General features: G+C 40.6%; 2 protein-coding genes across 3 annotated transcripts in view; both read left to right on the forward strand.

Annotated features, from left to right (window-relative positions):
- The window catches only part of arhgap5 (Rho GTPase activating protein 5), a 71,045-nt gene extending 62,073 nt beyond the window's left edge, over positions 1-8,972 (forward strand). For both annotated transcript variants that reach the window (XM_049596612.1, XM_049596613.1), the window contains exons 6-7: positions 1,741-1,846; positions 5,709-8,972. In XM_049596612.1, the coding sequence (XP_049452569.1) occupies positions 1,741-1,846; positions 5,709-6,027 (425 nt within the window). In that variant the 3' untranslated portion in view covers positions 6,028-8,972. The remainder of the gene's footprint in view (positions 1-1,740; positions 1,847-5,708) is intronic.
- Positions 8,973-18,251: 9,279 nt separating this feature from the next.
- Positions 18,252-24,798, forward strand: part of LOC125901186 (transmembrane protein 87A-like) — a 34,678-nt gene continuing 28,131 nt past the window's right edge. Inside the window, exons 1-2 of the mRNA XM_049596716.1 lie at positions 18,252-18,405; positions 20,573-20,630. Of these exons, the coding sequence (XP_049452673.1) occupies positions 18,295-18,405; positions 20,573-20,630 (169 nt within the window). The 5' untranslated portion in view covers positions 18,252-18,294. The remainder of the gene's footprint in view (positions 18,406-20,572; positions 20,631-24,798) is intronic.

Below are 24,798 nucleotides of genomic sequence, written 5' to 3' on the forward strand. Positions count from 1 at the left end.
AAGTGATGGCGCCATGGTGGTGCAGTGGTTAGCATTGTCGCCTCACAGCAGAATTTCAGTGCAGAGTTTACATGTTCTCCCCGTGTCAGCGTGGGTTTCCTCCAGTTACTCCAGCTTCCTCCCACAGTCCAAAGACATGCAGGTTAATTGGTGACTCTAAATTGTGTGAATGTGAGTGTGTACCCTGACTCTCGCCCAAGGTCAGCTGGGACAGGCTCCTCCAGCTCCCCACGTATGAATAAATGAATCGATGACAAGTTGAGTTGTCAGTCAGTAGAAAATCAATCTGGCAGTTTTGAGAGGTAATTATGTGATTGACAAAGTAAATTATAAATCCAGTAAAAACACAGAGCACTTGCTTATTACATCTTCTCAGATACAAAGATTTGCTGCTTTTCTGCATCACCATCTGTCATTTAAATTAAATATCTTTTCAGACAATAAGGGAATTTGAAGACATGAATGTAGGCTCTTGGAGCTCCAAACACCTTTCATCGTCATTGTATCGTCAAAAAACACAATAAAATTAGGGGTGCTACTCCTGTAAGACGCCGACAGTTAAAACTGGAGCCTTCATATGTTAAACCGCACACTGATAAGTAACAGACAATAAATCAGTCTAATAGGTTAAACAAAAAAACTAGTAGGCCTGTTAATATTACGCTTAAAGTGTAGTAGTAAAAAAAGGGCCAAAAAGGTTCATCCTGTGTATTTCAGTTGTTCAATAGAGTGACATACTTAGCTTGACAGAACTCAATGAACAAAAACAGCACACACACAAAAAGGCATCAAACTGGAGAGCAGAGAGTCGCTGCTCAAATGCGCGCCGCCATCTTGCTCCTGTCAGATTGGAGATTAAAACAGTAATCAACCAAAAATCATCAACATATTTTACATAAAGCCACACATCAAAGCCCCCCGCCTGACTGTAAAGCACTTTGTCTCTCCAGTTTAGAAACATTTAAAATTACAACACTAAAACACATGGGTTCAGCACCGCTGCAGCAGGGAGGATAAAAACAGCTTCAGTTTTTAGGTCATTAACACTCTGTGATCAAGTCCCGCAAAGTACCTGAAAATAAGACACAATGTTTACCCCAAATTACAGATTGATTAGATAGACAGCATTCAGAGCCGCAGCGTCATCAGGTCAAAAAAACAACAGGCTGAGAGCCACTTTGTTGACAGGAGCACACAGACAATAACACCTCACATGTGTCTAATTGTCCTACAGTGCATAAGAATGCAGTTGCATGCTGCATTACAGGAAGAACATTAAAATACTGAACATTACAGACAGGAAAACCCTAGAAAACTTTGTATATTAGCCCAAATAGAGGCTCAGTAGAAGTGTTTTATTTCCAGTGTGTAATTTAATAGTAACAGTTTGGTTATTAGTCAGCTGTTTGGTGCCGCTGTGGCTTTATTAAATCTGAACACTCACACACAAATATGTTTCCTTACTCTGCAAAAACTGACCTGTTTTGTTTTTAACCAGTGCAGAGTCAGACGAGATGCAGGCCAGTATTGTTTCTGCCCACAGGGCTCAGTGCCGGTGTGTTAATGTGTGTGTGTGTTTGTGTATGTGTGTGTGCGCACGGCGTGGGAGTTGCTCTTGGCAGCATCTCAGCCTTTTGTTTTCCAGAGTGTATAATTTCCGTTTCCCAAGAGAGAGTGTGTGTAAAATGTTAAACGCCTTCTGTCCTCTCTCCTGCGTGTGTGTGTGTGTGTGCTTGTCAGAAATCGTGGACCACATGGAGCGTCTGCAGGTGTTGCGGGAGATCGTGAAGAAGTTTCCCTCTGTCAACTACCAGGTCTTCAAATACATCATCACACACCTCAACAGGTAAGACACACACTCGCAGAAACAACCCCACTCACACACACACACACACACTCTTAGCCCACATACAGGACACATACACACACTCACACACACTGCACAGTCAGTAGGATGTTGTTTATGACGGAGTTAAATCCTCAGTATGAAGCTCCAGCAGCAGCTAAACGCCTTGATGCTCAAATGTATGTACATCTGCGATGACAGTGAACACATCACAGCAGGAAACTTAATTACAACTTAAAATCTGCCGTCTGACACATGGCACATTGTAAACGATGCAGTTTTGACATTAAGTTGAAACATCCTGAGTATTTGTGCCTTTATTTTTTGTACGTTTGCAGATGCCTCCGTATGCACTGCAGTGGTGATTGGATTTTGGATTATTTTTGAGAAAAATGTGTGTTGTGAGGACATTTACAGTAAATTTAAGTTGCTATAAAACATCCAGCAGAAGATTAGATTGCTGACGTTGTGTCAGAGAAGGAGACTGAGCCAGTGGATGAAGGCGAGCTCACTTTATTCCATCCTGTCTACAGTGATTATTTCTTAAACTGGCTATTTAGTTGTAGTTTCTATCTAAAGAATTGGTGGCCTAAACAGCTGCATTGATTCTGTCAGAGCTTTGAGTCTCGTTGGGCCCACTGCAGGAACATTTTCACATTCTTATCGTAACACTTATTTCCTTTTTTGTTTTTGAGGTTTGTTTGTACAAGTGTTTCAGGTTGGATTCACTAAACTCTCCTAACTGGGCGAGCGCTTGTTTCAGTCTGATAAATACCACCTGTTCATGAGGACGAGCATGTCCATGAGATTTCATCATTAGCACAATCAATGCCCAGAAAATTGGCGTATCAAGCTGCCTGTGCTGCTCTGTGTGTGTGGGCGGGCTTCATTCACAAAAAATGATACCAAAAAGACTTTCTCACTTCCTGCTGTCAGCAATCAGCTGACAGAAACATAACAAGTGCAGCAGCGTCAGGAGTCTTATTAGTGGACCTGAAAATAATAGCTGCCAACAACATGTCATCAGAGCAGCGCCGTACTGTATGAGATGTAACAAGGGAATGCTTTAATGTGTAGTTAGATGCTGTACAACGTCTTCTAAAGCAAAGCGAAGCATGAGTAATACGAGAGGCGGTGAAGGTGGGGTGACATTTACTGACATATTAGACGAGTGAATATCACTTCATCAGCAGGTGATGTAGCTGTTGGTGCAACAGATGATGATACTGGACAGAAAGCTGCATTTAGACCCGGAGGCAGAGTGAGAACAAGTACTGAACTGAATAAGCTTTGAAATGTGCCACTATAAAATCTCTCACTAAATTGACAAACCATGAACATGATTTGATGAACAGAATTTTAATTTTGCATTACGTCTGCTGTTATTAAATATTTTATTTTAGTTGCTTTTGTTGTCATATTTGAACTCAAAATTCATCCTGATTGATTTTCAACTGGATCTGTGTCACCGCACTGTGGAGTGTGTGCAGATGAACAGTGTTTGACTTCCCCCTCTTTTTTAAAAGATATTTTTGGGTCTTTTGAAAGGACAGTTATAGCATGAAGGGGGGATGACATGCAGCAAAGGGCCGTGAGTTGAAATTGAACCAGCGGTCACTGCAGCAAGGACACAGCCTTTGTGTATGGGGCACCTGCTCTACCAGATGAGCTAGTGGGCGCCCCGAATTCCCCATCTTGTCGCTCCCTGCTCGTGCTGTGAGCAAAAATCTTCCAGATGGCACAAAATGATGTGTTCTGCGTCACCTGGCAGATTGTGGCTAGCGAACTGTTGTGAGGCTCTGGGAGCTGGCAGCACAGGGGGCGCTTTCACATCATTTATCTGCACACACTCCCCACCCAGCACTGACACAGACCTGGTTGAAAATTAGCCAAGTATCCTTTTAAGGCATTACAACCCTTAAACCAAATGTGTGTGTGGAGAATTAGTCTGTACATGACTCCTACAGCAGGTCTAGATCACTCATAAATTTAAATAAATTTAGTGAAATTTATAAATTTTCTTACATGCCACCTAAAGACCAAACACTTCACCCACAAAATGACCATTTTTACATCGATTAGTCGTCCTGTGTTGAGTTAAATTTATGAAGAAAACGCTGTTTCCTTGGTTCCTCCCTTCCTGGTGAACGAAGAATCAAAAAAATGGGAGAAAATTCTTGATAATTGGGATTAAAAGTGGTTGGCGTTTACAGAAAAACTAGTTTTAAAACATCCATTTACAAACTCTCACACACCTTGTGCAGTATAATCCAAGTCTCATTTACCCAGTTGTATGTTCAGTACTTCCCAGACGTAGCCTGGAAATCCAGACCCAAATCTAGAAAGATTTACGGTCTGGCCATGAGTAATGAAAATGGCCCAACTCGAGGGGCGGCACCAAGCACGCATTTATAAATATCACTGCATGCAATTGGATAACACTACGACCAATCAAAACAATACACGGGGTGACGTATACGCTTAGCTATCAGCGGAGCTAACTAGTAGATTAGACTCTTGCCGTATCCAGTCGGCAAAACAGCAAAAACGTCCTTCTTGCAAAGGAAAGACTCGAGTGCCATCTTCTGTTCCTCTTTTAGAGAAAAAGCCAAGTCTAACTCGTTCATTGTTGTGGCCAAAGCCATTTCAAACGACTGGTGTTCACCTGTAGCCATCTTGCTATGTTTACTGACTGATTCTGGACTTCGTCGTCGCAGCGCTGTCGTCATCTGTTTAGCTCGCCTCTGGCCCGCCTATATCAGATACACCGATGTGATTGGTGCAGCTCGGCTCCAGGGGCATAGGTAATGAGCATCATTACTGATTGCCAGAGTGACTCGTTGAGCAAATTCAAAATGTGCTCTTTTGAGAACTCTATATTTCCAGGGTATCCCAGATGTGCATTTTTGCTAAAACTTTACAATTTAAAACACTTCTGCACAGATGAGTTGCGTGCCTGGTTAAGCAGATGCCTACCCAGGTGCACTCTTTATACGTGGAAGTGTTTTAAATAGTAAGGTTTTAGTGAAAATGAATGTGTCTGAGAAGTACTGAGCATACAACAGGATAAATGAGAATTGGATTACACTGCACCAGCTGTGTGAGAGTTTGTAAGTGCCTTCAGTTCATCAGGAAATTTCTTAGTTTTTGGATTCTTCGTTCACTGTAGAGACATGCAAGAAAAAGAAGGTTTTCTTAATGAATTCAGCCTAACACGGGGTGAGCAACTGATAATTAAATGGTTATGTTTTGGGTGGAGTATTCCTTTAACAGTCCTGTCGTCTCGCTGCAGAAAGTTTCCCTTCATCCTGTTCAGCACAGCGGCCAACAGGCTGGACAGTGTTCAATGACAGAGAAATGACAGCTGTCATTAATCAAATTACTCTTATGAAAATCTAATTACTCACCCCCCCAATCATTATGTCACACTTCATTAATTAATGACTTAATCAAAACATCAGTCCACTGACGCTCCAACAAGACAAAATCAGCTCATTTTCTTGTTGCAGCTGGCGGCTGTTTATTAAATCACATCACTGCACAACTTTAAAGGAGCAGTGTGTAAAATTTAGAAAGGTTAAGTGGTATTTAGCGGTGAGGACTGCTGATTGCAACCAGCTGAAACTTCTCTGAATTCCTTTTAACATGGGGGTCTATGGGGATTGACTCGTGCTTGGAGACAGCCTCAAGTGGCCATTAGAGGAACTGCAGTTTTAGGCACTTAACATGTTGGCTTCATCTTTCATCCACAGAGGTTGAAGCTTTGTTTCAGCATTTTTAGCTGTGATGAAGAGTTGTGTGAATAGGCACTTTGTGGATGAGTTTTTCGTAACAGTTTCTCTCCACCTGTTTCTTCCCACAGGGTGAGCCAGCACAGCAAGACCACCCTGATGACGGCCGACAACCTGTCCATCTGCTTCTGGCCCACGCTGATGCGGCCCGACTTCGAGAACAAAGACACGCTGTCCACCACCAAGCTGAACCAAGCCGTCATCGAGTCCTTCATCCTGCAGAGCGACTACTTCTTCCACGGCGGCGAGGTGGCCGAGAGCTCCAGCAGCGAGGGCACGCCGCCGCCGCACTGCCACAACATGGTGGAGGCTCTGCTCCCTCTGCAGCTGCCTCCACCCTTGCAGCCACAGCAGATCCAGCACACCCTGCACCCCGACCCGCTCATCTAAACAGCCACCGGAGCATGCTGGGACATAAAGTCTGGGGGTTGTTTGTGTGCAGCTGCCAGCCGCTTTGGGCCATCAGATCGCCTGGAGGTCGTCTTCTGCTCTACAAAACGCTGCTCGGCTGTTAGAATAAAAAATAAAATGAACCCGGTTGGTGCAGCTGCTGTTTGTCATCGACTTTGAGGTGAATGAGCTTCGGGGGTTTAGAGACACATCGACCGTTTGTTGGATTAAACCTAATCTGTGAGATCGGCTCATCCTGTGAGGTAAATCCTGGATTAGAGAATTACAATCGGACGTCACCTTTTTTGGAACTAATTTTTGGATCTGACTGCCCCTTTTATGATACGGAGACTGAAAACAGTTGATGATTGAACTGATTTGATTTGGCACATAGTGACAACACTAATCGTTTAGCAGGGTCTGACTACTTGGACTTTGGGGCAGACAATAGATTTACCCTCCTCCTACTTTACCCTGATGAAATAGCACACTGGGGTCCTGAGCAGGTCCCCCTTAAACCCTGTCCCCCTTCTCCTGCTCCGAGACAACAGAAAAGGGAATTTAAAACTTAGAGAGTCCCCACGACTGCAAATACGACACCTGATTTATGAGATATTTGACTGACTGGTTCCTGACTCACTGACTTTTTGACATTTCGGCACAGGAAAACATTTCTTCTTCTTTTGTCGCCCTTTGACCCAAAGTCGGTCGGTAAGAGGAGGCGAGGGGACGTAATCTCATGCAAGAACTTTTCCCTCCAACGCCACACTGCAAGCAAACGGTGGAATAAATTGTGGATTATTTTTAGTCTTGGGGAGTCTGGTTTAAAAGACAAAATGAAATGATCCCTCCCCCGCTACGTGAACTTTGACCCCCTTAAAGGACAGCACATGCACGGTTTGCGTCAAAGGTCCCACACGCCAATTTCATGTCTGTTTGCGTCGTTTTTATCATTTGAACTCTTTATTTCTTCTTTCTTTTTTTTTTAAGTATGTTTTTGTAGCGTCTGATTTCTACCCAGTTTGTGTGTGATGACGATGATGATGATGATGTGTGTGTCTGTGTGAGCTGACCTGTGGTCTGTGTTACAGCCAGTTTGAACCAGTTTGGATTCAGGAGGGAATTAAAAAAAACGCGGACTGACGGACTTGTAACAATCCGTACGAGAGAATCAGACTTTACGGACTTTACTGCAAACCTTCAGCCCAACTGTCTCGTCTCTTTATAGCCTCTAACTCTTAATGCAGCGACCGACGACCCCCTCGATGACGGCACATGCGCGAGGAAACCACTACGATGCATTCTGGATCTATCCGGTTTTGAGGAGGCGTCTTCCCTGTTTGGTGACTTCCTTCGCTTCGTGGAGGACGCTCCTTCATTTCTACTTTTGTTCTCCTGTTCTGTTCGTTTGTTGGAAACTAAAATTTGCATGTCTCTGTTTTTTGCCACTTAGTGAAAAAAAAGAAGTTTAAAAAAATGAAATGAAACACTCTGAAACTCTAAAGGAGCTCTGAAGATCTGCATCGTTTTAACTGAATCTTGTTTTTGGTTTAAGGGGAACATTTCCACAGAAAAACTCTAAGAGGGGTTTAATTTTTTGCATTTGTTTGTTTTCCTTCATGCAAGAAATCAACTCTTAATATCATATTTTTGGTTATATGTCGAATAGTTTTCCCTAAATAGAGGAAAGAAGTATATATAAGTATATATATATATAAATTTATCAGCAGCAGAGGTTGCTGATTTAGTGAAATACCACGGGGTACTGGACTGTATAATCTGTCAGAAGCTATAATCATATTTCTTTGTGGTTCTGATGGTGTAACTGAAACCCATCTTTTTTTTTCTGATGGTGTGTGAGTGTGTGAATGTGTGTGTGTGCAGAGGGGCGGGTGTTTGATAACAGATCTGTGGGTTTTAATCCTCTTTGGCTCGTCTGAAAGAGAAGAGAAAATCCCTCGCCGCTTTCTTCATCGATGACACTTTGAGGTAGGACGAGGGCAGAGGAAAATCGCTAAGGTCCAGATTAATTTAGTAACACCTGAAACTTGTGTTCAGCTGAGCCCTGAGTTTGTCTGTCTCGTTGGGTTGTATCCATGCTGAGTATCGTCAGCAGCTGATAGCAAACACGAGATGACATTAAACATTTATCACGGTTTTCCAGGTATTTTCTTAATCTTCGAACACTCGTCTGTCCGTCTGGATAAAAGTATTCCACCTGCTGCATGAGAAAGATTTTTGTTTCCATGTTGGAACAAAGATGATGGTCAGAAACAACCTGGTCTCACTCCCAACTCATCAAATACTGACACTTGGACAGTAGTCCTCGGCATCAGACACAGACACAGACACACCAAGGCACCCTGAGGGGTCATACACATGGTGTGTTTTTTGCACCCCTAAATTAATTGTTTTCAATGTGGATACATGGAAGGTGCACTCAAAACGCCAGAGTGACACCGTCGTGGTGCACAAGCACTCCCGAGCGCCTACTTTTCAGGGTTCGACGGCTGTGCCCTGAGATAAACCGTGTTCACCTTTTGGAACGCAGCAGTCTGTGGTAAACACGAAAAAGTTGATCATTTTTGTGCAGAGCTGCCAGAGCTGTACATCTGTCCCACAGATGATCAGCCTAAACAGTGCCTGGAAGAAGATCAGCTCTGCACTCCTGCTTTTGACACTTCAAGCAACGGCCAAATTATAATGAGCAATGGTGGGCGGTCAAACAAACTCTGGACTTTCTCTCAGAGATTGCTGTTTGTGTCCCATGTGAAACCAAATGTAATTTTAATGACAATGTAGTGTGCTAGTACGTGTAGCATACTACGCTAGCGACGTATGTGACCTGACGTTACATTAGGTTAGTAGCAATCGTACTTATTTTAAGCCAAACCTCACCATGTTCTTTAGTTGCCTAAACCTGAGGAGGTCAACCTAAAAACAAAGAGTTTTAACCGACATTCTAAGTTTATTTTGAAAAGACACAATGCATGCAATAAGCATAAATTCACAAGCCGTCCCTGTGCGTCCAAAACTCAGAGTGTCATAGTTTAACATGACGGCCATTAACTAAGCGTCGGTATTTGACGAGTTGGGATTCAGAATGTGTTGCCAGAAATGATTTAAAAATCAATTTATTTTACACGTCCGTAATTTCAGTGTCTGAATAATTTCCATTAAATTTCCTGGAAAGAACTTTATTTATTACAGTCGTGGAAAATATTTACTCAAGTACACTTTTCAAGTACTTTACTTCAGCACTACTTTACACTGCACTACATTTCACAGGGAAATACTGAACCTTTTACTACGTTACATTTATTCTAACTGCTTTTAATTCCATATTTTTTTACACTATATTGTTGCCACTTTCACTTGAGTAAAGGATCAGAATATTTATTTCCACTTCTGTTCATTTGGTCCTAATTACAGACAAAGTAGAATTAATATCAGTTAATTGGCAACACCACCCAGAGTCTTTTAATCAGGACACAGCAGGTCAGCTGAACGTGTCCTCAGGCAGGTAAACAACTTAACATCCACAGAGAATAAAGTTTTCAATCAGAAATGAGTTATGAATAATAATTATTTGATTTTAATTACAGCTCGTCTTAAAAAGGAGTAACTTTTTTCCTTTAATTAGGACTAAATAACCCAGTTCTTACCAGGAAATGTACGAGGAAATTATTTTTGAAATTATGTAAAAACTTCTATCATCAGTTGTCATGTCTGTATTAATGTTGCCTGGAATTGTTTTGTCAATTTCTACACAATAATGTGTTTATATAAGGAGGTACTGTGTCATTCCTGGTAACAAGACGAAACTTTTTTTCTTAAATCTCATGCACCTGAGGGAATATTATTAGATCCAGATGTACATACAAGTCTTTTAGGAGTCCGAAAATAACTTTTAAATGAGTGCTGAAGACAACTTGAGATTAAATCTTCAAGGATTCTGTTTATTTTTTTGTAAATTACAGATCAAAAGAGGTTAAGACTCTTTCCAACCTGCATTCTGACTCTACTGTGATGTTGGAGTCGACATGGTGTTAAAAGTTTGGCCGCCAAATTAAAAGCCCTTAGTAAAGCTTATTCATTCACAGTTGAGCGCGCTGTTATTAACTTCCTCTCTGCTCCTTCTGCAGCAGTCAAGTGCAGTTCATTCCTTAAACTTAATATCGATCTTATGGTTCCTTCATGTGATGCTTTATACCCAGAATGCATTGCACTGCTAGTTGCTATTTGTGTGACGTATGGTGCTCCTCAGTAGGAAATGTGGACTGAACCAGATTCGTCTTTACAAATGTGATCAGCAAAAAGTGTCTCGATGAATGTCAGCGGCGGGGTGTGAATCCAAATATTTGAAAATGTCAAGCGGGGGTGCGTTCCATTTTAGATATGTGTCTCCTGTGTCTTCAAATTAGTCAGCTGTTTCCTGTATGGCATCTTTAGGCAATTAATTTGAGGTTTAATCTTTTCTTTTTTTGTCAAATTCTGCCAGTATTGTTGGTTTTATTTCTATTTTAAGAAAACAATCTATCAACAATCTACGTCTCATCTTCACACGAGTGCTGATAGAATCATCATAAACGCAGCAGGAAATAGATATATTATGATCATTTTTATTAATTTATTAAGCAACAATGCTGGTTCCAGCTCACCTATATTTGGTTGTTCAGCTTGTTGTTTATTTTTATACTTTTAAATGTAATTTTGGGGGGGTTTCAGATTGTTGCCAAACAAAACAATATTTGAAGAATTTTTAATTTGCAAAAACATGGTTTTGTAGCCCTCCTTTCTACAACTTCCACCTGAAATTTTAGGATCTTGGAATGATAACACGAGGGGACACAAATTTTAAAGGGTAGAAATGAACAAAGCCAACATGCAGTAGAATATAATTTTTTTATTTTAATTTGAGTAAAAGGTGGCACTGAAGAGAAATGAAATGGAACCAAAGCTCGTCTGAACATCGCCACAAATCTGATTTAGGGAACTTTAAAGGGCACTGTGAAGGGGACACGTGTCTGGAATGGGACCCACCGCAGACAAATGGGAACTAATTATCCTTTGAGGTGTGAATGAGAGGGTACAGGGTGAGTTAAAGGGGATAAATATTCAGAATGGAACGTAGCCAAAAGCCCATTTTAAGGTTTTATGATGTTGGACTGAAGGGCACATTGAAGGGAGTGAAAGGCGACAGTGGAACAGAGCTGAGAGTGTCCTGATCTACAAACTCAAGTCTTTTCTGGGGGGAGGGTTTGGTTGGGATGGGAGGGTGAGGGGTGAGAGAGTGAGGGGGTGAGGGGGGGTCAGCAGCTGCTAGATAGTAAAAGATTAAGCTGTTCGTCTGTAGTTTTTCATCAACCAATCAACTTGTTATTTTCTATCATTTTGTTGATAAGATCTGCTCATCCAGTCACACCGGTGTACAAACCAACTGACTTTTAACGTCATCCGCTGTATTATAGTAAATAAAAATGATTTTCAGAAATGAAAAACTCTAAAACAAGTTTTTTTCTGTTTTCTCTCCATAATGTTTCCAAATAAAGTTTCTTTTTTTCCAAAACTGCTGAGAGTCTTTTTTTATTCCTTTAACTGTGTATTTATGGGTTTTATAAATACACCCTAAATTAGTTTTTTATTTGATTGTGTTTTAATGGGTTCATAAATACACCTTATAGTACTGTTTATATTTAATCATTGTCAAGGATGACAGATATTTGCTTTTTTATATACTTCACCATTGTAGTACTGTTAGAAGCTGTCGTACAAGCAGTGAGTGCTGAAAATTGACACATTTTAAGACACACTTTATTAATTCATCTTATTCAGTACAGATAACACAGACCAGTGCACACCAAATAAATTAATAAAAGGCAGTAACCCACCATAAAAATACTCCATTACAAGCAAAACCCTTGCATTCAAAATATTATTTAAGTACACTAACTTAATACATTTACTCAATAATTAGGTATGTTCAATTTGTACACATATGCACACATTTCAGAGTGAAATGTAGTCTTATTTTTATGTTTATTTAAAGTTATAGTTTATAAAAGGGATATTTTTTCTGGTCATGCACTGGTGGACATGGAGTGGTGTAGACCAGCGTGGGTGAATAAAAAATGAAAACAGTTAACAGTTTCCAGGTGATACGTGACATTGTAAATGTAATAATAGCAACAGAAGTCCTGTTGGTAACGAGTGATATAACTTTGGTCCTGCAAAAACAAATATTACTGTCACCCCCAACATGGTTTGTACACACACTGTTGCATTTAATACCATGTTAAGCAACTTTCCGGGCTTAATCTGTGATTTTTATCTCCTAAAATTATAAATTTAATCTCATAATATTTCTAAATTTATTCTCATAGATCTATGACTTTATTTTTCATAGATTCAAGACTTGGAATCTTCTTGAAATAATCATGAAATCTAGGATTGGTTTTTCTTTAACATGACCCTAACTCTCCTTCATACTTTTCAGATAGTAATTTAAATTTTTAAAAAATTACAAAAAAAAAAAAAAAAAGATTTGATGTGCCTATAGGCAGGGTTCACACAGTCATATTTTTTTTTTTTTGGGAAAAGTTATGAAATCATAAAAACAGTGTTCCAGGCCTGGAAATGGTTTGGAATTAACAGTATGGTTTGGAGAAGTTTTGAGTTAACCTTGTTTCAGACATTGTCTAAATAGAGTTGTGGAAATAAGGTAAAATATTATGGAAAAAGTTATGGAATAGTTTCGAAAATGTGTGGGAACCCTGATTATAATAAAAACATAAATTAAAGCTGTGATTCCAGACCTTTTTGGCTCGTGGACCTTCACAACAAAACAGTGTCTGGTCGTGGCCTTTTGTCGCGTTTCAGATGCTAATTCATACATTCACGTAGAAATTCCATTCAGACTTTGAAATGTTCCCCATCATCCATACTTGCTGGCCTGTATTCAACTTTCAGATCCCATTCAAACTTTTTTAAATATTCAGACTTGTTTGGAGCTTGGTTTTAAAACAACTGCTCTCCTCAGGTTTATAATGGGTTTCTATGGGACAGGATGTTTCAGGGTTAGAGTGGAGGACTCAGCTGTCAGAGTGCAGAGAGCTTCTTAAGCATTTCTCTTTAACTCGCCATCACGCCCACAGTTTTCACTCCACATGCATCATTTGTGGTCAAAATGGAGTAAAAGTCGTGCTCTCTGTCAGTGTTGCTGTGGAAGCAAATAGACCTATGCATTTGGCACAGTGAGCCTGAGAGTGAGAGAAACTTCACCAACTGACACAATTAACTCACTGTAAACTGAGACCAGAGATCTTAAAATATCCCACATCTTTCATACATTAATGGTTATATTCAACATTTAAAGCCAGCGTTGCAGTGTAGCATTCACACCCACAATATCTTCAGAAATTTCATTCTCTAGTTTCACTTTGATCTTCTCAGATGGTTTCATTCACATTAAGAAATGTCTAATATTTCATGAAAAATTAAGGTAGGATCCAAAAAATGAATGAAAATGTGTGAAGCAGAACTTTAGATTTTATTTGTTTATTTATTTCGATCTTTTCCAACGACACTAGCCATTGTACGACTTCCTAGATTAACCTTGTGGCCTTTTAAAAGGGTCTGACCCCAAGGGTTAAGTGCTGTCCTAATATAGTAATAGAAGAAGAAAATAGAGTTTATCAATCCCAGAGGCCAAATAAGATGTTTCCACTGTTGTCATATACACACAGGCCTGAAACACACACGCACATGCACAAACAGGATCTATACATGAATGGAGAGATCTCAGAGCGAGGGAGCTGCACATAGACTGGCCCCCCAAGTAATTTGGGGTTCCTTGCCTTGCTCAAGGGCACCTTGGCAGTGCCCATGAGGCAAACTGGCACCTCTCCAACGACCACTCCATGCTCTACATTTGATCTGGACTGAGACTTGAACCAGCAACCCAACTTTTCAACCCAAGTCCCTGTGGAGTCACAGTGTGGTGTAATGTCTGAGTTATATCAGATTAATTATGGCATGTAGAGGTGGTGTGAACAGAGTTGTGTCTGAGCACTAACAGCTCAGTTCTGCTGCAGACACTCAGGTGATGAGAAGGTAAAGTGCGGCATCTAATGGTCAAAATCCGAACTGCATCTTTATTCTGTAGGAGTTCCATCTGAACATTTGAGTAGAGTTAAACCACCATGAGAGATGATGGATGCTGTGACGTCACAAACTGTGTCATGTTTGTATCTGAACATCTGTGACCATGATGTGATTCAGTCACTTGTTGCCCTGTATTGAATGCATCGATGCCTACTAACCCTGATGGTGAACCAAAAGTTTTTTTAACAGCTTTGTGTATCGTAGTTTATCATAAAGTGAAACAGCTGCTCATCAAACAGAATCTGACGATGGAGGTGAAGCTGGTCTGCACCAACCACAACTCTATTATTAACTGTGAAGTGTTCTAGTTTTATTTTAAAGCACAGCAGCTTTTGCTCGTGCTGGGAGGAGCTGCAGGAAGTTACAGTCAGTCAGGGCACTCAGGAACAAGAGACCGACTGACCATCAGTGTCAGCAGAGCAGCAGGACTGCATATTGGAGGAGTTAAAGGAGGCCATAAACAGGCTGTGACACACTGTCAGGTGACTGAGGAGTATGTCACTGCTGACCTCGACTGTGGTTACTGTTGAGCAACAGTAATGTCTAAGTGGTGCACTGAAAACCAAAAGTCATGTGCAGTGAGAAACAGGGAATTTCTTAAGTGTTTTTGTTTGGAGTTTAGTTGCCTAAAGTTTAGTTGACATGCCTCCCTCTGCTTGCTCCAAGACTTTTAAAACAATGTCAGATTTGCATTGAAAATGACAAAACTGACCGAATTACACTTAACGACAGCAGTCAAACATTAATAAAGACTGTTATGTTCATGACAAATCAAATCTATTTACCTGCATAGATATGAAACACAGTCTACTGTGATCTACAAGTGATTAGTGCTCAGACACACAAAAGGTATTCAAGACACCACCACGCACATGATGTGTGAGTCACTTCCAGATCTGTCCACGCCAGCACTGTGCTCCACATAGTTCTCCACTTCAACATATCTCTCTGTCTTGTCCTTAGAGCTGAAGAGATTTGTTCATATGACCCAACTTTTGCCAGCTCTCTGTGAACCCTTCCTTAAAAGATGCCTCACCTGGTTTCCTCCATTGTTACACTGATCTGAATGAAGTCACTGTCTCCACGGTGAGATGTCATTTGTGACACTAAGAACAGGGACAGAACTTGAAGAAGTCTGGTCAAATTAAGTGTTACCATGAATTTTATGCTGCCGAACAAAATGTGAAAGTCTCTTCAGTATTCAAAAAACCTACTGACTTTGACATGAGTGACACGAGGAGTGCGGTTAACTCATTTTTGGGGTTTTAAGACTCATTCCTGGGCCACTCTATCTGCAATCCTTACTGCTGGATACCACTAAAATGCCCTAAGTCTTGCTCACTGGACCTTTAAGATCCAGCTGAATATCAGTCTAAAATGATAACCTTTAAAGCTCAACATGGTTTGGCCCCCAGTTTTATAGCTGAGCCTCTGGCTACCTGTGCTCCGAGTTGTGACCTGAGATCCTCAAGCCTATCCTCACAAGTCGTCCCTAGATCGAGGCTGGTAACTAAAGGTGACTGGGCTTTAACCGTCGAGGCCCGAGGCTCTGGAATTTTCAACTTGAGGGGATCAGGCTGGCTGGCACATTACTTTGAAGATATTTTTATAGGAAAACTTTACCTTTTAATACCTGATTTGTAATTTTGTGATTTCTAGATGGCAGACGGGATGTAACAAATGTGCAGCTCAGGAATATCTTGCCAATAATAGGAGACCTTTTCAAGTTTAAAACAAAAGCAACATCAAGTATTGATTTTATGATGGGAGGACATTTTAATTAATCTGTCCACTAAACTGGACATCATCCATAGCTGGCTATATTTCAGCTACTATTAATAGTACTAATGCAATATTGTTCTTCCTGTAAAATCCAGAATTGAATTTAAAATCCTACTGTTAACTTATAAAGCTCTAAATGGTCAGGCTCCGTCACATCTTAGAGAGCTCATAGTGCCATATTATCCCACCAGAACACTGTGCTCTGAGAACGCAGGGTTACTCGTGGTCCCTAAAGTCTCCAAAAGTAGATCAGGAGCCAGAGCCTTCAGCTATCAGGCTCCTCTCCTGTGGAATCATCTTCCTGTTACGGTCCAGGAGGCAGACACCGTCTCCACATTTAAGACTAGACTTAAGACTTTCCTCTTTGATAAAGCTTATAGTTAGGGCTGGCTCAGGCTTGCCCTGTACCAGCCCTTAGTTAGGCTGACTTAGGCCTAGTCTGCCGGAGGACCCCCCTATAATACACCGGGCACCTTCTCTCCTTCTCTCTCTCTCTCTCTCTCTCTCTCTCTCTCTCTCATGTCCTGTTACTGCATCTTGCTAACTCGGCCATTCTGGATGTCACTAACTCGGCTTCTTCTCCGGAGCCTTTGTGCTCCACTGTCTCTCAGATTAACTCATATCACAGCGGTGCCTGGACAGCGTGACGTGTGTGGTTGTGCTGCTGCCGTGGTCCCGCCAGATGCCTCCTGCTGCTGCTGCTGCCATCATTAGTCATTAGTCATACTTCTACTGTTATTATACACATATGATTATTGTCACACATGTATACTGCCAGGTATTAATACATACTTTCAACATATTGTACCACAGATGCCAGAATTATACTTATAATATTATTACTTTCATTAATGTTGTTGTAAGCTATTAATATTACTGTCTGTCCTGCATCTCTCTCTCTCTCTCTCTCTCTGTGTCTCATTGTGTCATGTGGATTACTGTTAATTTGTTATGCTGATCTGTTCTGTACGACATCTATTGCACGTCTGTCCGTCCTGGAAGAGGGATCTCTCCTCAGTTGCTCCTCCTGAGGTTTCTACCGTTTTTTCCCCCGTTAAAGGTTTTTTTGGGGGAGTTTTTCCTTATCCACTGTGAGGGTCATAAGGACAGAGGGATGTCGTATGCTGCAAAGCCCTGTGAGGCAAATTGTGATTTGTAATATTGGGCTTAAATAAATAAATTGGCTGTAAATAAATTGATTTTGGGGGAGGAGTGTGTAGGGGCCTGAAGAATCAAGAGCCACCGGGTAAATGAGGGAGAGAGGACATGAAAGTAGACAGGGAAGAGGGGCAGTTAGGAGAAATTTTCCTCAAGACTTTCTCACAAAAAGTGGTCTTTTGGTTAAGGTTTGGGTTCAAATGAGTGGATATCTATCAGAAGGGGTTTTTGGGAGAAAGCCAACAAGGAAAACTTCTCTCATGTGCAACAGAGAGGAGAGGCTGAGCAGTCAGGAGTCATTGACCATTATTAGAATATGATTAATAAGGGAACACACTAGTTGAACAGCATTACAAGTATGTTTTTATAGTATAATATAAGTTATTTCATTAGTTTATATTTCTATAGTTGAAAACTGAAACACGGGCTGAAAAAAAGCCTCTAAAAATGCACGTATGAAAAATTAACTTCAAATTCTGTTTTGTTTTGTTTGTTTCATGCGTTAAAAAAGAATAAAAACATGTAGCCTAGGGACAAAACCTTGACTTAGCTATTTATAATTCATGCACGAAATGGTTGATTTTAAATATTGTATTGTTATTGTCTTATTATCATGCACTTTTTGAGGCACTTTGTAACCTTGTGTACGAGATTTATTTTTGTGAGAACATATCTAGTAGGTTGTCTTGTTTTTCTCTGTTAGTTATTTGGCAGCTACACAATTAGATGTTCACTACATTCATATGTTATTTTGCTCCTCACATTACATTTGGTGTCAATTTTCTGTTGTCCTACGCTCTTTTTGGGAGATTAAAGTGGATCATGCTCTTACTTGACCCACAGCCCTTTGATAGATAATTCAGTAACTAGTAAGTTTATGGACAAGAAATGAGGAAGAAACCTGCCTGACAATTGTTTAGATAAGTACTATACAAATAAAATTATTATTATTACTAATATTATCATTAAAACACTGGTATGTAGCTTGTGTCATGTAGCTTATCCTAGCTACATGACATTAGCATCATGCTAGCTGATGTTTTCCAAACTGGCGGATGTTCCGGTGTTCTGCCGCCATCTTGTGGTGAAACTGTGAACTGCAGCCAGACCGCAACCCGGAACTGACGGCGGATACGAGTCTGACCTGCTGTAGTAGATGCACAGATGAAGATGCTACAGTCGCTTCGGTTATGTCTCCTGCTCTCTGCCTTAGTTTTCCGCCTGGGCACAGCGGCAGAGCCAGAGGTGTCAGTATGGGACGTGGAGATCAACTCGGTCAGTGTCACTCCTCCGACATTTATATTTTTATCGTTATTACAGAGTCTGTCGTGCTAAGTCTTGTGTAGCAGCTGTTAGCCGAGGTTGCTAACTAGCCCCCTAGCAACCCGTCAGTCCGGTCCGTGTGTCAGAACCAGTATCACCTTTACTGGCTGAGTGTGCTCACATACTGGGAATATAACTCTGTTTGCTCTCAGTGTACTTTCACAGAAATAGACCTATCAGCTAGAAACAAGGACAGCAAAGGGGGGCAAGTAAATGTAGACAGGACTCTTATTGACATCTAAAAAATAGGTGTGTATATTAATATGTATAAAAAGCACCAGAGACCAAAAACAAGATAAAAATAAAATGTTTCTATTCAAGTCAAGTGTTCTGTAAGTTGTCAACTGTAAAAAAAATAGTGCAATATTAATGGACTGGATAATTATGTACAGGATTTCTGCAGCTCATTAAAAACATGTATAAATTAGGACTTAAAGTCATTAATTAATCTTAAATTTGATCTTAAATCTTAAATCACCTAATGCTTGTCTTTTTCAATGCTTTATTGATCCCAGAGGGGAAATCAAGATTTGTTACAGTCACTTTAATATCAATAATAGAGAATTATAAGCAGTAAGAATATGAGTATGATATAGAAGTATGTAAATATAAAGTAATAAAGTGCAATCAGACTTTATTTATATAGCATTTTTCATACAAAAATAATGCAACCCAGAGTGCTTCACACAATAAAAACAAAAAAATACAGCTTAATTGAGAGATTAATTAAAAAAAAATAAACTAGTAAATAAACAAAAATATATATAATTAGTTAATTGAAATAATACTAAAAATAAAATAAAAGAGTTCATTTTAAAGCCAGGCTTAAACGGTATGTCTTAAGTTTGCTTTTAAAAGCAGTTAATAAAGTAGAAATAAGAATGTGCATTATGCTATGATATTAACTCTAGTACTTAAGATAGTAGGAATGAAATATACATCTTTACTGTGCCGAGTCTGTAAGTGTGTAAATGTGTGCATTATGCTACATTTCACTGTAAACGAGTGTTACATTCAGAAATATATTGTGCAGTTACTACAATATGTACATTGTAGGATAACGACAAGAACAAGAATAAACCAAAGAAGTATGTACAGTTATGTGCAATAGATAATAATGTACATTTAAAAGGTGTTCAAGTGTTAAGAATACTTGTGCATACCTGTTGGCAAAATGTAGAACTCACTCAAACAAACACACAAATGTATTCATGAAGGTGTGGAAACCTGATATGCTATTGAAAGCTTGAGAATATGGGCCCAGATGTGGAGCAATTTGTATTATAACATGTGTTTACTAGCACGTAGTCTAGATTTAAGGAAAAAAAACATGTATTATTTACGGTACAATAACTGTCTCTGAAAATATTGCAGTTTCATTGTATTACAGAATTTATATTATCAGCCATAATGACCCTTAACAGAATGAAAATTGAAGGGTTATTGATGGTTGAACAAACATTTTATCACTATAATTGAAAATTGAAACCTTTTTTCTGTCCAGTTGCATTTTTTATTCAATATTGTAGATACACAAATGTACATGGTGTGATAACCGTCAGCTTTTATATCACCTTATACCTTGAAACAGGTGTATAGCTGCAATTCTAAATATAAGGGTAAACCCCATCAGCCAAAATGGGCTGCCACTGAAAAAGCAGTGGTGTATTGTCCCTGCCCTGTTATTGGAATTGCACTGTATTTTACTCAGTCTTATCTACAGCTGTCATCTGTAGCAGATGTTACTCTGCACTCAATAAAAGAAGTGTTTTTTATCAGTATCATGGTCTTTTCGTCAGAAGCCTGAGGTTCCTCATATGAAAAATACAAAAATGTCCACCCTTTGTAGTTTGCACATATCTCAAGAAGAAGACGATGCTTAATCTGTCAGTGGCTGATTACTATCCTGGCGTCACATGTTCGTGATTCATCTCGCAAAATAAAATATTGTTACAGTCCCTCGATATCATCTTCTGCTCCTCTGGAAACTGTCTCCAGATCTATGATGATAGGTTGCGTGGTCTGAAGTGGCTCCAAACGGCAGTGTTAGTGTTAACGTGTCATCTGGCCGAGCTCGAGTAGTTAGATAAGATCTGATTTGTGTTTATTGTGTTTTCAGACCAAGGAGGCCGTGTTTCGAAAAACGCTGTATGCCAACACCACCATCTACATGAAGTGTGAGTAGTTTGATTGCTTCGTCATGCACTGTTGGGTTTTCTCTCATAACAGGACTGGGGCATTGAATGAAGGTACCATTGTCCCCAGACTACTTCCTGCATCTGCATCCACCTTATACAGATATTAAATTAACAGAGAATCCAGAAACTGAGAAAATTCTTAAAGGGCCAGTGTGTAATATTTGGCATGGTTTATTGTCAATCTGAATCTGAATCTGAATCTTCTACCCATTAATATGTTTATACAAGTGTATAATCGCTATAAAATAAAATTCGTTTGGTTTTCGTAGCCTTATAATTATGCTTTTATATATATATATATATATATATATATATATATATAGCAAGGGCCTTGCTTTAGAGAGATCGCCATCTTGCGCCGCCATGTATGTACGGCAGACCGAGCGGACAATCCAGCCAGCCAGAGAACGCGTTTCGCGTGTATAAATGAACCAACGAAGACAGCAGAAGGAAGGAAGAAGGAGGAGGAAACAGCAGAGAGTGTTAGTAGTTCATCGATAGAGAGTAGTGAAAACTTTTTTTACTTAAAAAGTTTGCGAATGGACCACACTTACCACGCAACAGGAGAGAATGAACCCGAACCGTCATCTGCGAGGAAAAGAAGACACAACTTCACTCCTTGTGATGCACTCTCTGTGGCGCTTTTCCTCCTGATGATATATCTCCCCAACGATGGCAGCAGTAGCACCGAATCCCATTCTGTGCATTCAGCCTCTCTTCTCGCCCGCTCAGCATCAAACACATGGAGTTCCTCATCTGTATGCTCCAGCTCAAACAGGTATGGCTCTGGGTCTGTGTCCGCTACAAGAAACTCTTCAAAATCGCGTTCAAAGTCGTCCATTGCAGCTACTATAGTCCGGAGATATCGCTAGGCTAAATAAACAGCTGAGCTCTGTTTACCGGCCACGCTGTCAGTCAGTGTGCGGGCTGGAGATTGAGCAGAGAGGGGATGGGGGACCCCACTCTGTATGGTAAAGGAGTGTGTGTGAAGTTATGAAGTGTGTGTGTTACGCTAGAAGAGTCAGAGTTTGGGACAGAGTCTTTTACCCCCTGGAGTGTTACCGGAGTTTCTGGAGTGCTCAAATAAACTGGCCTTTTTCCTGAACGTTCCTCTGGTCTCCTGCTCATGAGGGATTCATTACAATATCGTAACATGGCTTAGATTTCTAAATAAACATACAACTCGTTGCTAGATAGACCTACTCTTGAAAAACTTGTGCGCAAGGCTTTTTGTCCCTACGAGGCCACCGTCATTTACCCGACGGGAGGGGTGAGCGAGTGAGCCCTGCAATCTAGAATTTGACCACTGATGTCACTGTTTTCAACCCATTTTACACACTGGCCCTTTAATGAGTTGAAGTCATGGGTGTGCAACTTGTGCAGTATAACCCAAGTCTCATTTATCCAGTCATATGCTCAGTGCTTCCCAAACAGACAGCCTTTTCTAACAGAGGACTGAAAGTGAAACTTACCCATACTCTCTACTAAGCCAGACTCCATTGACAAAAACAGTAATTTTACCTCACTGAACACAGGAGCTGCTGGTCTACCGCTGCCTCAATCAGTTAGTTTGTTAGTGTTATTGTTAGACTTTTGTGAATCCAAACTAACCCTTTAAAGCACTAAAATCACACAATAATAGAAACAAACAATTGATCGAGGCAGTGGTAGACCAGCAACTCCTGTGTTCAGTGAGGTAAAACTGCTGTTTTTGTCAATGGAGTCTGGTATAGATAAAGTTTAACTTTCTGTTCTGGAAAGCGCTGTCTGTCTAGGAAGTACTGAGCATAGGCCTGGATAAATGAGGCTTGGATTATACTGCACAAGTTGTGTGAGAGTTTGTAAACAGATGTTTTGATAAAGTTTTTCTGTTGTTAACCATGGACTTCTATGACTTCAATTCAATTAACAGCTTCTTCCTTTTTTGGATCCTTCGTTCACCATGGTGGCATGCAAGAGAAACAAAGTTTTCTTCCTGAAGTCAGTGAACACGGGGTGAATAATTGATATGCAAATTAACATCTGGGGGGGTGAAGTATTCCTGTTACAAAGTACAAAATTCATTTGTCCGACAGGTAGAACATTTACTATAACAAGATGCTCATTTGGTTACTGCCAGACAAGTTGTGAGCTACAGGAATGCACCGCTCAGGGACAGTACATACTTGTTGTCGTTAGACATGTTGGTGCTTGTTGTCTCTCCAATAGCAAATTCCACCCATCAGCCACTTAAATTATACACCCAAGATCTGTCAGGTAGCAATACCTGAGTCCAACAGGCAAATAAGTTGCTCTGTACAGAAAGGCACTCTGTGTCTCTTTCCTTTTCTTTATGCAGATCCTGGGGGATGATATGGCTTCATGTCTCTTAGTTTTAACCAAATTATTATACACTTCCTCAGTTTGGTTTTAGATAAGCCCATATCAGCGTGGGTTTCCTCCAGGTACTCCAGCTTCCTCCCACAGTCCAAAGACAGACTCTAAATATCCCTAGGTGTGAATGTGAGTGTGAATGGTTGTCTGTCTCCCTGCCTCTCGCCCTATGACAGCTGGGATAGGCTCCAGATAAAATAAAAAGCAGTAACTCTGCTAACAGTGTTGGGTTTAACGTTTAAATTTCAGCTCAAATGGCTTTGTTGTGCTGACATTCACACCCCACAATGTGTTCACGGCTCTCACTGGATAAACTCCAGACATTTTATATAAGCCGGATGTCCTTCAACCTGCAGGGCAGATTTTCCTGGAACACCTGCACAGGGAGCCCCTGACAAAATGTCAGTGTTTGAAGTGATAAAAAATAATGTTGGTAAGCGTCTTATCTGCACCACACAGATGGGTCACACTGCCATGCTCTGCATGGTGCTCTCCTGCATTATGGTGTTTGACCTGTGCTCATTTGGTCTATTATTTTATTAAAGGAAAAGCATATTTCAGTTTCAGGGTCCGGTTGCACAGATTTCTTTAAAATGTTCACTTAAGTATTGATGGTTTTCTCCTTGTCTTGGTTTAATACTTAAGGAGTCCCTAGACCGTTGCACAAAAGACCTTAGCAACCAAGGCAAGGTAAAAAAAAAAAAATTAAAAAAAAAAACAACCCGTACCTCTGACACTACCTTAACTGCAACATGACTGAGTTTATGGTGATAAATGAAAAAACTATCACACCCTGAGAAGAACATTCTGCGACCAGGAGAACCTAGTGGATACGCTTTTGATTTTACACTTTATATTTGACTGAAACAGAGATAAACAGAGATCTGTGTGGGTACATGAGACCCTAAAAAAGAGGCTGGATCATGGGGAGTACCACCAGTTGGTCCAGGACCTTCTCCTTCATGATGGCTGTTTCCAGACATATTTTAGGATGACTCAGGGGCAGTTTGACAACCTGCTGTCTATCGTCGGGCCGTATAGCTCTGGGTATCCAGCAACAGCTACCACCAGTTTCTCCTCCATTGTTTACCGACTGTAAACTTGTTGTTGTGACCACCACAGAAGGCTCGCCCGAGTTCAGAGGAATGGAAACATTTCTCACCGTAAAATCTCTTTCAGCACAGTAAATGAGCGATTGTTGTCCCTTAACGAAGGCACCCTATTGAGGGATTCTGTGCAACTGTGAAAGTAGGGCTGCACGATTAATCGTAATAAAATTGTGATCTCGATTCATATGCATATGCGATCTAATTTTTCAATGACGGCGATTCTGCCGGCCCCGCCCATGCCGGGAGTCAGTTTGGAAAGCAGCGGTAAAGTTAACTTAGCGTTAGCGAGCGTGATAAAAGACGGCAGAGAGGCGACGTTGTGCAAATAAACCAAAGATTTATTAATTTTCTGTAGCAGTAAACACATGGAACGATAACAGATGTGTTAACTAACTATGCTAAAGCTTTACCATCTATCCAGGCCTGCTGACGATAACATTAACATGACAAACAGCAAGGCTACGGCAAGTTAACGTACTGACACTCCTCAGACACACACACACACACACACACTGGACAGCCTCTCAGTCCTTCCTTAGCCGCTAACGTTAGCTCATGTACAACACAGGTACCACACAGAAACTTTTACAGAGGGTCATAATGTGATTCTAGTGACTGTCAAATTGCCAGCGAAAGATGTTTATACTGCGGACACGGAGAACAGC

The sequence above is a fragment of the Epinephelus fuscoguttatus genome, linkage group LG14 (genome assembly GCF_011397635.1).
Source record: "Epinephelus fuscoguttatus linkage group LG14, E.fuscoguttatus.final_Chr_v1".
NCBI classification, from domain to species: domain Eukaryota; kingdom Metazoa; phylum Chordata; class Actinopteri; order Perciformes; family Serranidae; genus Epinephelus; species Epinephelus fuscoguttatus.